Source organism: Prionailurus bengalensis, chromosome A2 (assembly GCF_016509475.1).
Source record: "Prionailurus bengalensis isolate Pbe53 chromosome A2, Fcat_Pben_1.1_paternal_pri, whole genome shotgun sequence".
Taxonomy (NCBI): Eukaryota; Metazoa; Chordata; class Mammalia; order Carnivora; family Felidae; genus Prionailurus; species Prionailurus bengalensis.
In genome coordinates, this window is record NC_057348.1 from 1,477,793 (window position 1) to 1,491,327 (window position 13,535).

General features: G+C 64.5%; 2 protein-coding genes across 2 annotated transcripts; one reads left to right on the forward strand and one right to left on the reverse strand.

Annotated features, from left to right (window-relative positions):
• OAZ1 (ornithine decarboxylase antizyme 1) lies at positions 1–2,482 on the forward strand. Its single transcript, XM_043586054.1, is given in 6 exon segments — positions 1–237; positions 1,156–1,222; positions 1,224–1,310; positions 1,557–1,729; positions 1,819–1,904; positions 2,066–2,482. Coding segments are annotated over 6 exon segments (693 nt in total). The 5' UTR covers positions 1–91; the 3' UTR covers positions 2,200–2,482.
• Positions 2,483–4,700: 2,218 nt separating this feature from the next.
• PEAK3 (PEAK family member 3) lies at positions 4,701–8,954 on the reverse strand. The gene is made up of 4 exons (XM_043586055.1): positions 8,765–8,954; positions 8,175–8,531; positions 7,158–7,699; positions 4,701–5,853 (listed from the first exon to the last, which is right to left on the reverse strand). The coding sequence occupies exons 2-4, from the start codon at positions 8,254–8,256 to the stop codon at positions 5,071–5,073; spliced, it is 1,407 nt and encodes a 468-aa protein (XP_043441990.1). The 5' UTR covers positions 8,257–8,531; positions 8,765–8,954; the 3' UTR covers positions 4,701–5,070.
• Between the last annotated feature and the right edge of the window lie 4,581 nt (positions 8,955–13,535).

Here is a 13,535-nt window from a genome sequence, read left to right on the forward strand (position 1 = left end):
CGGCGGCGGCGCCATTTTGCGAACGGCGAGCAGCGGCGGCGGCGCGGAGAAGCGCAGCGGAGGTTTTCTGGTTTCGGACCCCAGCGGCCGGATGGTGAAATCCTCCCTGCAGCGGATCCTCAACAGCCACTGCTTCGCCAGAGAGAAGGAGGGGGATAAACCCAGCGCCACCGTCCACGCCAGCCGCACCATGCCGCTCCTCAGCCTGCACAGCCGCGGCGGCCGCAGCAGCGAGAGGTGAGCGCCCCGCCCCCGCCCGAAGCTTCCAGAAGCGCGGCCGCGCAGGCCCGCGGGGCGCCGGCCACGGAAGTCCGGGGAGCCCGAGGTCCGCCCCTTTGTCGAGGCCATAATCGCGGCGGGGGGCGGGGCGGGTGCCCACTGTCCTCCCCCCCCCCCCGCTACTCCCGGCGGCCCCTAGGGGTCCCCGGGGCCCGGCGGCGATCGGATTTGGGGGGAGCGAGAGTCCCTGGGACGCGGGGCGCTGTGCGCTGATCTGGGGGGCGGGCTCGGTGTCAGGGGCCGTGGGGGGGCGGGTCGGGGGCGGGCTGGCCCGAGGCCGAGTCAGGCCCGCGCGAGTGCGTGCTGTGCGGGCGCGGCCGGCTGTCGTTGACCGCGGGACCCCCCCCTCCCCCGCCGCGAGGCTGCCCTCGAGACACCCCCACCCCCGGGACCCCGCCACGTAGACGGCCGCGGTTCGGGGGGCCCCGGATGGGAGCCGCGCAAGATGGAGGCGACCACGGAGCCTGTTTACGCCGCGCAGCAAATGGCTGCTGGCGCTCGGGCTGCGCCGATTGTGAAAATCTCCCTTGGGGCCGAGGGCCGCGGCGGCGAGATGACGCAACCCCGGGGCCGGCGGGGGGTGGGGTGGGGGCGCCCCGCTGGCCGCCCGGGGTGCCGCCCGGACCCCACGAGCCCGGCGGGGCCGGCCGACGACGGAGGGAGAAGGGGAAGTGGAGCGGGTTGGGGAAGAAACGGGAAGTGGCGGCGGGGGCCGAGTCCGGGTCTGAGGCCCTCGGGGGTGGGGGTGGGGGGGTGGGGGACGGGAGCCGGGCGGGGGCGGCGGCGGCGGCGGGGTCGCTGTGCCGGCGCCGCCCTGACAGGCGGAAGTGGCGCCGGTGTCACCGCGGCGCGGCTCACCGGCGCCGTGGGCTGCAGTTCCAGGGCCTCCGTCACCGCTTCTAACTGCTGTAGTCACCTGGGTCCGGGGCCTCGGTGGTGCTCCTGATGTCCCTCACCCACCCCTGAAGATCCCAGGTGGGCGAGGGAATAGTCAGAGGGATCACAATCTTTCAGCTAATTTATTTTACTCCGTGAGTATGCTCGCGCCGCCGGGGGTGGGGGGGTGGGGGGGTGGGGGGTGGGGAGAGGGGGCGCACCTGCTTCCCCGCGCGGTGCCTGCTGGGAGCCGAGGTCCCCGAGCCCCTTGCCCCTTCCCCTTCCCCCAACCGCGTCCAGATGTCCGCGCGCCCCCGGGGGAGGGGGGCGGTGGGGGGGCGGGGCCTTCTCCGGGTTGGCTGCTGCGCAGACACCAGGTGCGGACTTGGGGCGCCCGGCAGGATAATCGGCTGAATGTAACAGAGGAACTAACGTCTAACAACAAGACGAGGGTCCTGAGCGTCCAGACCAGGCTCACGGGCTCCAAGCACATCGACTGGAGAGCGGTGCTGAGTGGCGGCTGCCTCTACATCGAGATCCCAGGCGGGGCCCTGCCCGAGGGGAGCAAAGACAGGTAGGGGCCCCGGGCTGTGTCCCCCCCCCCCCCCCCGTGGGGGAGGGAGGGGCGGAGGCGTGGCCAGCGGGCTCACGCGGGCCCTTCAGCTTCGCAGTTCTTCTGGAGTTCGCGGAGGAGCAGCTCCACGCCGACCACGTCTTCATTTGCTTCCACAAGAACCGCGATGACAGAGGTGGGGGGTCCTCCCCGGGGTGGGGGGGTGGGGTGGGGGTGGGTCTGCAGAGGTGATGGGGGAGGGTGTCGCGGCCGCCAGGCACCGGAGCCTCCGGGCGTCTGGTGATGGGCGCGCGCGGCCCCAGGGCGGCGGGGTCTCTGACGGTGTCTCCCCCGCAGCTGCCTTGCTCCGGACCTTCAGCTTTTTGGGCTTTGAGATTGTGAGACCGGGGCATCCCCTTGTCCCCAAGAGACCCGACGCTTGCTTCATGGCCTACACGTTTGAGAGAGAGTCTTCGGGGGAGGAGGAGTAGTGGCAGCGCCGCCCGCCGCCCTGGCGCCCTGGCGCTCTGCCGCCGGAGCCCTCGGGGCCTTCGCTGCGGTCCCTTTGCGTGTTTTGCTTTGCGTGGCCGGCGTGACCGACTGCTTGGCCGAGGGCGCAGGCGGCAGGGTGCTCGCCTCTGCTGGGTGTGTCCGCATGTTGTGATTGTGCAAATAAATGCTCACTCCAAATTAGCAGTATATTTCCTGAAGTTTAATATTGTGTTTGTGATACTGAAGTATTTGCTTTAATTCTAAATAAAAGTTTATATTTTACTTTTTTATTGCTGGTTTAAGATGATTCCAATTGTCCCTGTACTTGGAGAAGGAGTTTATTTGAAGGCTTTTGGAAATCTTCGTCTCTGATCTTGAGAAGATAGGTGTTACTGCTCTTCCAGTGCTCGAAAACCTGAATAAAAGTGATGACGCCTCCAAGACCCGTGTTGGCTCAGTGGTGTTCAGCCGGCCACTGTCCCCGCCGCCCGCGACTTGGGGCGGCGGGCGCAGTGTGTCCTGAGCTGAGTGACCCTTGTTCCGGGGGGCTGGGGGGCAGCCAAGGCTGAGGTCTCGCCCTCCGGGCTGTGGCCGGGTTCCTGTGGGCCGGGAGGCCCTTCCCGGGCCCTGCTTGGGCCTCTCTGAACCCCACGCGCGCTCAGTCCTTCCCAGCAGCCCCACCCTTGAACCTTAGGTGCCCTTTGCTGGGATGCTGGCTGGCCCTGAAGTGTCCCCTCTGCCTGAGGCTGCGCTTATTATGGTGGCTTGGGGCGCGGCCCCGGTGAGGTGTGGCCAGGGCTCCCAGGCCGGCCCCCAGGGGACTGTCCAGGCTAAGGTGTTGGGGAGTGTCTGGGACGTGGCCCCACCTTAGCACCGGTGCGGACCCCGAGTGCACCAGTACACCTTGGAGAGGGCCCTGCGTGCTGGGCTGGGCTGGGCTGGGGCCGGACTGCGGCCTGCCCGGTCCTGGCAGGTGGGGGTGGGGGTGGGGGTGGGGGGCAGAGGTGGGGAAGCCGGAGGGGCCAGCAGTAGGCGGGCTAGGGGGAGGGGCCCTGAGGCATTAGATCGGCAGGACCGCAGTGCCACCTGCTGGCTGCGTCTGGGAGCGCGGCCCAGGGATTCACATCCGGGCCTTGGCTGGGAGACAGGCTGGAAAAGGGGGGCATCTTTTACGGAGCAGGACAGGTACTTGGAGGGACTGGAGCGTCTCTGGGGCTGGAGAGGGATGTTCAGCTACCTGAGGGTGCAGCCGCTCTTCAGAGGCGTGAAGGGACAAAGCTGGACAACACTCCAGTGCGGGGAGTGCGAGTGTGGACAAGGGGCTCGAGCTGGGGTACTGAATGAAGGATGAGTAGGAGTCAAGCACAGGCCTTGAGGGGAGAACGATCCAGGGGAGGAAACACTTGGGCAAGGTCTGGTGGCCAGAAAGCTCCGAGGATAGGCAATGTGGCAGGAGGGGTTGGCCAAAGAGAGCTCGTGGAATGTTGGAAGGAGCCCCACTGTATTCTGAGGGTATTAGGGAGCCATGGGAGATGCTTGAGCGGGAGAAGACCCTGGTCATACCGGGGGATTAGCCGTGGTGGGGGAAGGGAAGTGAGGGGCATGACTGGAGTCCCCAGGCAAGGGCAGTGGGACCCCCTCGGGGCTTCTGTGTTCATTTTTCAGAGATACTCTGTTCTTTTCCTTAGGTTCCCTGATGAGTCTTCTTGCCAGGTGATTGCATCATCCTATGCTATTAATTAAACTCCTACTATGGGGGCGCCTGGGTGGCTCAGTCGGTTAAGCGTCCGACTTTGGCTCAGGTCATGATCTCGCGGTCCGCGAGTTCGAGCCCCGCGTCGGGCTCTGGGCTGACCGCTCGGAGCCTGGAGCCTGTTTCAGATTCTGTGTCTCCCTCTCTCTTTGACCCTTCCCCCGTTCATGCTCTGTCTCTCTCTGTCTCAAAAATAAATAAACGTTAAAAAAAATTAAAAACACCTACTGTGTGTTAAGCCTGGCTTTCTGCCCTCAGGGTGCTCCCAGCCTGATGGGTGAAGTTCTTAGGTGATAGATAATGACATAAATACTTCCAGGTGGCGACAGGTGCTCTGGGAGGAGGTGGGAGCAGAGTGAGGGGCGAAGGTGGGCCCAGGAGGGGCAACTTTGTTTGGAGCAGGTGAGATTTGGACGGTCTGGCAGAGGGAACAGCCCATGGAAAGGCTTGGTGGCTGGACAAAATTTAATTTCACGGAGCACCAGGGAGGGGGCCACGGCGGGTGCAGAGACTGGCAGGGTGGCATTGGGGCAGGTGAGTTCAGACTCCTCTGGGGGGGGCTCTGCCGGGTGGGCTGGTGTCTCAGGTTCTGGGGAGCTTTCCCTCCCCCCTGGAGACCCCAAGCCATTCTTTTTTTTTTTTTTTTTTAAGCCATTCTTGACAAGGACGTTCACACTCAGGATCACTGGCCGTCCTCAGCACAAGGGGGTGCTCCAGGGCCAGAGATGCCTCTGCTACCGGCGACGGAGGGACCGTGGGCACCTTCTCATGAAGACAGTGACCATCAGACTCCAGCACTAGAAGGGCATCCTCCTCGCCTCTGCCGGGAGGTGGGCGGAGGGGTCCCACCCTCTCACAGAGACGGTTGATAGGGAGTGTTCACAGCTGGGGGAGGGCTGGGCCGTCCAGCATCAGGAAGCTTCGGGAGGCGCCGGCCATTAGCCCCCTGCCTTCCTGGGGACGACTTGGGCCTAAGTCCCCAGCACGGCAGGGGGCAGGCACCCCAGAAGAGGCGTCCACATTCCCTCACTGTCGCCTGGCCTTCCGGCCCAGGTCCCCTGTGTGCCTGCCCCCCCCCCCCCCCCCGGAACAGACAGGCACGCGGCCCTTGGAGGCGTCAGTCCCACAGCAGTGCCAGGGCGTGGCTCAGCGAGGCCTCCGTGGCCTCGGCCAGGTACTCACAGCACAGCCAGTCCTCCAGGCCGGGCAGTTCCCCACCCGAGGCCCCCTCGGCCAGGTGCAGGACCAGCAGCGCGCGGCGCACCTGCAGCCAGGGCCCCAGCAGCGCCCCCTGGCGGTGCAGATCGGGCCCGGGCCCCCAGAGCAGCGCCTGCAGCGCGCCGCGCGTCTGGGCCGCCGAGGGCCGGGAGCGGGCCAGCCGGGCCGCCAGAGTCTCCAGGCCGTGGGCCAAGGGCGTGGCTGAGGGCGCGGCGAGGCCGAGGAGCGTGCGGAGCAGGCGGCCCAGCTGCGGCGCGTGGGCGCCCGGGGCTCCCGGCGGCTGCGGGCGGACGCGGCCGAAGTCGGCCAGCAGCAGGCGCGGGGGCCCGGCGGCCGCACAGCCCCGGGGCGCCGCCAGCAGCAGGTTCTCCGGCCGCAGCTCCGCCAGGGCCGCGCCGCGCGCCTCCAGCTGCTCCAGGGCCGCGCTCAGCTGCAGCAGGAGCAGGGCCACCGTCCAGGCCAACTCCGCCGGCCGCCGCCGCGCGCCCACCTCTGCCAGCCACTGGGTCAGCGTGCGCTCCGGCACCTCGGCCGCCAGCACCACGGGGCCCGTCCAGGGCACCCCGGGCAGTGCGCCCTCGGGCACCAGGCCGCACAGCCCCTGGAGGTTGAAGTGTGGGGGCAGTGAGGCCTGCAGCTCCAGGCCCCACGGGCGAGGCTCCTCCGCTCCCGACTTGGACACCTGCGGGGGCAAAGGGGGGCCGTCAGGGCCTGACCGCCGAGACCCCGGCCGAGCGCCTCCACCTGCCCGCCCCGCCCCCGCTGCGGTTTCCGGTGGCGGAGGTGGGTTGCCTGGCCTCCGGAAGCAGGGGTTCAATGTGAATTGGGATGTTGGTGGCCCACGTGATTTTAGAGAGAGTGAGGCTAAGGAGGGTGGTGTTTAGGGGTCAGGCTGTGCGGCCTGCCAAAGGCGCGGGTTCTTATCGCTCCGGGCAAGGGCAGGGGCACGGGCAGGGGCAGGGGCAGGGGCGGCGAAGGCGCCAGGGATGGGCCTGCAGTAGAAACGCAACTGCGGCCACGGTATAATTAAAACTTTCCAGAAGCCTCATTTTTAAAAAGCGATAGGAGATGTGAACGTAATGTTCACAGTAGTTTTTATTTGACCGGATATATCCAAGATGTTACCACGGGCCGGTCATCAACATCAAATCTATGAACGAGGGGGTTTACATGACAGTAATTTTTAGATACTAAGCCTTGGTGATCTGGTGTATGGGTGGCCCTCAGAGCACATCCCGGGCGGGACCAGCCCCGTTTCAAGTGCTCATAAGTCCTACGTGGCCGGTGGCTGCAGGACCGGCCGGCACACGGCTCTTTCTAGCAGGTCAGGAGAGCATCAGCTCTGGGAATGAGATTCGAATCGCCAGGGGAGGGTTTTTGTGTTTGTTTGTGGATCCAGGATCCAACCGTCAACTGAACACACAGCAGCGAGAACCTTCTCCCCACGACGCTCCAGTCTGTAAAAATTCCGGGCCTGCACTAGCCCGTTTTGTCAAATGGGTGAGGTTCCCTGGTGGTGTGGTTTAACAGGAATCTTGTTTTTGTTTTTGTTTTTGTTTTTTCCTGAGTGGCGCATAAAAGACAGACGCGCCCTTAGGACAAATGTGGTGATACTCGCATCACCCAGGAGTCCGGGACTCCCCGCAGATGCTCAAGGCACAAAGGAAACGCTCCATACGTTTGGGCAGCTCCTGACGAGGATTATTCAGTGCGGTGAACCCAGCAGCTTTCTAGCGGCAGGGTTCGTCCGAGACTGGTTACAATGCAGATTCCTAGGCTCCTGAGGGGCATGGGGGGGGCGGCAGACAAGACCCCCAGCCATTTGCATGTCAGTGGCCCCACGCTTGAGAAACGTGGCTCTGAGGGCTGTGTGAGGCCATGCTCGCTGCAGACTAGGCAGCTGAGCCCCCGCCGTGCGTGTCCTGGGTTGTGCCTAAGATGGAAAACTGGAAACTTCGGAGGAGGTGGGGTGGGGGCAGGGCTCACCTTGGCCGCCAGGAGGTGCCACGACTCGTCGCCCACCCGCACCACGCGGTAGTAGAGGGCGTCCCCACTCTCCACGTAGGGCGAGCTGTCCAGGAGGCGGAAGTCGTGGCCGGGGTGGCAGGGGCCCGGGTGGCCCCCCAGGAGCCGGGCCTCGAGCCGGGAGTGCACAGTGCGGAGACCCTCCAGCTGCCGGGCCTCCAGGACGGCGCGCGTGGCCTCGGGGCAATTCAGGTCGTGCCAGGAGAGGCCCAGTGAGGTGTCGAGGGAGCTGAAGGGCGGCTCTGCAAGGGGACAGGCTGGCCGAGCTTGGCCGTCATCCGCCTGGCGCTCGTCCACACTGTGGGACCCCAGAAAGGGCCTCCGGGGCTGCCTTTCCGGAGCAGGGCTGCGGCTGGGGGCCCTGTGGCTGGGCAGAGACTGGGTCCTGGACAGGGTCTTCTTGGGCAGGGGTGGGGGCAGGGGCTGCGGGTCAGCTGAGGGGGACCCAGATTTCCGGGGGGGCCGGCAGGCCTTGGAGGGCAGCAGGTGGGCACGGACCTCACCTGGGGGGAGGGAGGGGGAGCGGGGAGGGGGTGAGGCCTCGCAGAGTCTGGGGCCTCGGGAACCTGACTCCACCCCTCAGCCTCGACTGCCTCAACAACGTCCGGTGCCCCGTGGGGGTACGAACACTACCCCCAGTTTACAAAGGAGGAAACCGAGGCCCAGAGGAGTGACAGATCAGTGGTTGAGAAGTGTCCAGCCCACAGCAGGTGGTCCCCTTTGCCGCATGGCTCTGGCCAGATGATCGCCACCCCCCCCCCCCCGCCGTGAATTCCAGCTTCCTCATTTTTACAAGCTGATGATCCCAGCCTTTTCTTAACAAAGTTTTATGAAAGATGTGGAAACAACCACTCTGAGTGAGCTCAGCCGCCATCGGGCAGGGGGCTCCCTCGAGGGTGACGAGAGACTCAGCCCTTCAGCTCAGCCACCCGCCCCTGCCAGCCCGTGTCCCCCAGCCAGGGCCCCAGGGTGGCTCACCGAGGTTGCCGTAGGTAGGCTGAGTCGGCCAGGTGGGGGCGTCAGGTGCGGGGGTCTCTGTGGGCGGCGGGGGGCTGCTCATGCTGAAGGTCAGAGTTGGGGGCGTGCGTGGGCGGGAGGAGGACTCCAGGGGGCGTGCGCGGGCGGGCCCATGCGGGAGTCAGGAGGGTTCCATGGCGTTGGTGGGGGTGCAGGGACCCAGGCAAGAGGGGCGGTCTTGGTCTTCTTGCCTGGCCTTGACCTGCTGTGTGGCTCTCTCTGGGAGGGTTTGTTGCCCTCTCTGGACTCCTGTCCTCATGGGGCAGGTAGGAAAGTCACCCATCGACTTTTCAGGGCAGGGGGAAGGACCCTGTGCCTCTGTGACACGGACAGAATAGAATGTCCAGCTTCGAAGGCGGGCCATTGGTGGTGGTGGGGGACAGTAGCCAGGGACCCGCTCGGGCTTCCGTCCCAGAGCTCAGCTCCTCTAGCCCCCTCGAGCCAGGCAGTGGGCAGCGGCTGCCCCCCCCCCCAGATTCCTGGTCACCCGAACCTCTGCAAGGTGCAGCATCTGCCCCCTCCCTGCCGAGCACCCCTCCAGGAGCCCCTACCTGCAGAACTGGAGTGACCAGGGGCAGGGGGTGGGCCTTGGGGACAGACTCCGGGCAGCCGCCACCCCGGCCTGCCCGGACAGTGTGCCTGCGGCCGCTGTGGTCCGGAAATGCCGTGCAACTGTCAGACCGCAGGCCGGCGTGGGGGCCTCTGTGCCACTTCCCCAGCCTGGCGCCCCGCCCGCCCTCCCAGGACACCTCCCTCAAAGGTGGGGAGGGCATTCCAGGCAGAGGGCGCCGCCTGGGCCAGGAAGGGGGGCCCCAGGGCTGCGAGCGGGGGGGGGTGACATGGGCAAGGTCCAAGGGGTCACCCCAGGGGGCCGGCGGCCAGACAAGTTAGGCTCCCCGCCTTCGGGAGGGCAGAGAGCCCCGGCAGCACTGGGGCAGCGAGAAACACCACCGACATCAGGGTGGCTCTTTCCTCTCTCTCTGCTGTCACTGTCCCTTGTGCAGGGTGGCTGAGAAGCCCCCCACCCGTCCCAGCTCCACCGAACCCGGCTCTGTTCTGACTCGCTGTGTGACGTTGGGCAAATCGCCACCCCTCTCTGTTCCGGGGAATAAAGGAGAGCAGTTCTCTTGTGCTGCCTCACGACAGTCACACCAGCTGGATTCTTCCTTAAAAAACAAAGGGGCGTCTGGGTGGCCCAGGAGGTTAAGCGCCCGACTTCGGCTCAGGTCGTGATCTCGCGGTTCATGGGTTCGAGCCCCGCGTCGGGCTCTGTGCTGACCGCTGGGAGCCTGGCGCCTGCTTCGGATTCCGGGTCTCCCCCTCTCTCTGCCCCTCCCCCACTCGTGCTCTGTCTCTCTCTGCCTCAAACGTAAACAAATATTTTTAGAAACTTTTAAAAGCCGGAATCATCTCACTCCCCACCGGAGGCAGATGAAGCCGCTCCGTGAACCCCTTCCTCGCGGGTCCCCTGCCACACCCAGCTGCGATTTGGGTGGGCCTCGAAACCGGCGGCGGGAGGCGGGGTGCGGGCTCCAGGAACCTCGGGGCCGGATCCCACGAGTCCTGGGCTGTCCCAGCTGGGACCAGCGGGGCTGAGCAGGCGGCCTCCTCACTGCCCAAACCCTGATCGCGGGTTCTCGTCCTTCCCTTCACGAGACCCTGGGGGCCAGCAGCCAGGTCACGGCTCTGAGCCACGACGACAGGGGGGAGGGGGGCCGTGCCACACTCTCCCCTCAGGCGCAGGATTTAAGGCGAGGCCAAAACAACCCCGCGTGGCAATCCGGAGAACATTTTACCGTCATATTTACGAAGCCTCGTTGGCTCTGGCCACGGGCTGGCGGTCTGTTTTCGTGAATGAAGTTTTATTAAGAACCGGGGCCGGGCGGGGTCATGCCAGGGCAGATCCTGTTTTTATCTAAAAGATGACTGTTTCGGGGGGCGCCTGGGTGGCGCAGTCGGTTAAACATCCGACTTCAGCCAGGTCACGATCTCGCGGTCCGGGAGTTCGAGCCCCGCGTCGGGCTCTGGGCTGATGGCTCAGAGCCTGGAGCCTGTTTCCGATTCTGTGCTTCCCTCTCTCTCTGCCCCTCCCCCGTTCATGCTCTGTCTCTCTCTGTCCCAAAAATAAATAAACATTGAAAAAAAAATAATAATAAAAGATGACCGTTTTGGTCACTGTGCATACGGGACATGAACTAATTTTGTTTATGAAATGTTGGTCCTGATGAGTGTTCTGGGCGCCCCTTAGATGCGGTGCCCGAGGTGAGCGGTTTACCCACCCCGCCCCGGTCCCAGCCCTGCTGTGACAGCCGTGTGGCCAGGCCGGGGGTGGCGTGGGGGAGGGGCGAGCAGATGGCCAGCCTGGGACAGGGGTGAGATCTCCAGGGGCTTCTCCACCAGGACGGGGCAGGGTGACAAGCAGGTGACGCATGGGGATCCCCTGCCTGCCTCGAGCCGGCCTGTGCCCGCAGTGCCCCCCCCCGACCCTCCGCGGGAGGGGGGAGCACAGGGCCTACTGCCGGCACCCCCCTGAGCCCCACTGGGCAGGCCTCCCCCGAGGCTCGGGAACGGGGACCGCTTGCCTCGGCTCACCACGAAAACTGGCCACCCGCCTGTGAGTCGTCCCGTGCCCGCCCCCGCCGGCCACTCGGCCTCCGTGTCGGGCCCTCTGGGGACTGTCATCTTCCGTCTGACAAGCAGTCACCGGGAGCCCAAGCCAGGCTCTGCGCGTCTGGCGTGGCCCAGCGTGGCCGTGGGATGCTAAGTGCTCACGATTTCACGTGACGCTGGCCTTCCCGAGAAAAACGCTCTGGTTTTTGCGGTGGGCAGGGTCACGGCCCCCCAGGATGTCCAGGCCCAGATGTCCGGACCCTATGAACCTGCTATGTGTCGTGGCAGGGAAACTGAGGCTGCAGGTGCGACTGAGGCTCTGCTTGTTAGACGAGAGGGTGACGACCCTGGGTTCCTGGGGGCCCAGCGTCCTCACAGGTCCTCACAAGAGGGAGGCGGAGAGACGGGGCGGACCCCGTGCTGCTGGCTGTGAGGGTGGAGGAGGGGCCGACGGCCAAGGATGCGGTGCCTCCAGAAGCCGGAAAAGGGGGGAGACGGGGCCCCGGGGGAAGCCGGCCCTGCGGACGCATTTTACAGGTTTGAGCTCCAGGACTAATGAATCTCAGTTGTTTTAAGCCCCTAAGTTTTGTCACGAGGGGTCACAGCTCCGGGACTCCCCGGAGAGGGTGCTGGCTGGAGGAAACCGCCCTCCTTTCTAACTCCATCTGGGAGGGGAAATCGAGACAGGGATGTTCAGCGTCCCTGCCCCGGGCCCACGTGTGCTACCTGGACCTGTGTCCTGTGTTTTGGGGGACCCCACGGACACCCTCTGAGGGGCCCCTCCTCGGTTTCCAGCCACCAACAGGCCGGGTCCTCTTTAGCTGGGCCTAGGCTGCCCCAGGAAGGAGGACCCCTCAGCCACGCCCCCGGAATAAGACGGGATTCAGGAAATCGTGGGCCTTGAACCCGGTTCAAGGGGAAGGGAGGCTCTGAGGGAGGGTCCCGTGGCCCAGCACCCTCGCCTCCCGGTTCCTTTTTTTTAAAAAAAAATTTTTTTTTAAACGTTTATTTTTGAGACAGAGACAGAGCATGAACAGGGGAAGGGCAGAGAGAGAGGGAGACACAGAATCGGAAGCAGGCTCCAGGCTCTGAGCCGTCAGCCCAGAGCCCGACGCGGGGCTCCAACTCACTGACCGCGAGATCGTGACCTGAGCTGAAGTCGGACGCTTAACCGACTGCGCCACCCAGGCGCCCCTCCCGGCTCCTTTTAAATCAGGCATGGGGGGGGGGTGCATCCCACAGCCCTGACATGTCCCCAGCTTCAAATGGGGAACTGAGACCCGGAGTGACACCGAGTGGCATTTGAGAACTGCCCCTGGCCACCTCGCCCAGGTCAGAGTCTGCTGACCACTCTGACTCGGCCTACCTCTTTCCAGAAAGAGCGCAGGCTCTCGGGAGCTGAGTTTCCCCACTCTGCAGTGCGGATAAAGCTGCCTGCTCTTGGAGGCGCCTGGCTGGCTCCGTCGGAAGGGCCCGTGGCTCTTGATTTCGGGGTCGTGGGTTCGAGCCCCACCTTGAACATAACATACTTAAATAAATAAATCTTTAAAAAAAAAAAAGCTGCCTGCTTTCTCTCAGAGGCCTCAGAAACAGGGAAACTGATGGGACCCCTTAGAAGAGGAGAGACACCCCCACCCCCACCCCCCGGCCTGGAGGAAGCTGCCAGCTGTGAGGGCACAGCAGGAGTGCCCCACCTCCCCTTAGCTGGGGGCTCTGGGCAGATGCCCTCCATCCTCTGGCCCTCCCTGTGCCTCTCTGTAAAGTGAGGTCATGACAGGACCCGGCTCCCAGGGTGTCACCTGCATGGCAGGAGCTGGGGAACAGCACGCAGGAACAGCTCGGGCACTCCCGCAGTGCCACTGTAATGTTATCTCAGCACGTGGAACAGCATGCGGAACAGCATGGGCACTCCCGAAGTGCTACTGTAACGTCATCTCAGCAGGCCGCTGTCACTCCACAAACACCTGTGGCTCAAGGCCAGCTCTGGGGCCAGCTCCGGGGCTGGAACGAGACAGTTCCCCCTGGGGACCCCAGAAGCCACTGCTTCCTGCCCTCACTCCTCCCATGAGAATTCAAAACAAAAAAAACTGAGTCTGTTATTAAATCAGCTTCATTTTATTAGATTCCAACCAAATACAGCAGGAGGGGGCTGCGGGGCTAGGGGGCTGGGGGTGCTGGGGGGCTGGGGGTCTTGGTTCCTGTTAGGATGGGGGGCTGGGGGGAGTCTCGGTTCATGTTGGGATGGGGGTTGGGCAGAGGGGGTGGGAGATCCCACTTTGCTGACTTTCGGTCAAGTCCTAATGCTGCTGTGAGAACACACCCCTCCCATCTTTGATGATGGTAAAGGCACTTGGATGTCATTTTGAGGGGCCCTTGGGGTTGTTATGGCAACCAAGGTTAGGAGGATGTGAAGGGGGAAAACTAGTCAGTTCTGCCCAACTCGGGTGGGGTTTGGGGTCGCAGGACACCCCCTTCGGCCGTCACTATGTCCGCCACGAGTGAGGTTGGGGCGGGGTCAGCGGCCCGTCACCCGGCCCCGCTGGCCCGTTTGCGGCCGTGGGAGAAAGACCGGGGCGTCCCGACGCTTCCAGCCACACAGCCCAGGGAGAACGGCCCATACCCTCTTCCGAGTTCCGTGTGAATCCTTTGCCCAAAACCCCCAGCGTTCACCCAGCTTTGTCTCTGGCTCCTCTCGGAAAGATCTTGAAGGAT

Bases quoted from the DNA above. Each gene is read 5' to 3' on its own strand.
- PEAK3 (XM_043586055.1), bottom strand. From the start codon at position 8,256: ATGAGCAGCCCCCCGCCGCCCACAGAGACCCCCGCACCTGACGCCCCC. The intron at 7,700-8,174 runs GTGAGCCACCCT...CCCTCCCCCCAG, and splicing joins GCCTACCTACGGCAACCTCG to GTGAGGTCCGTGCCCACCTG. The intron at 5,854-7,157 runs GTGAGCCCTGCC...TTGCCCCCGCAG, and splicing joins GGCACCTCCTGGCGGCCAAG to GTGTCCAAGTCGGGAGCGGA.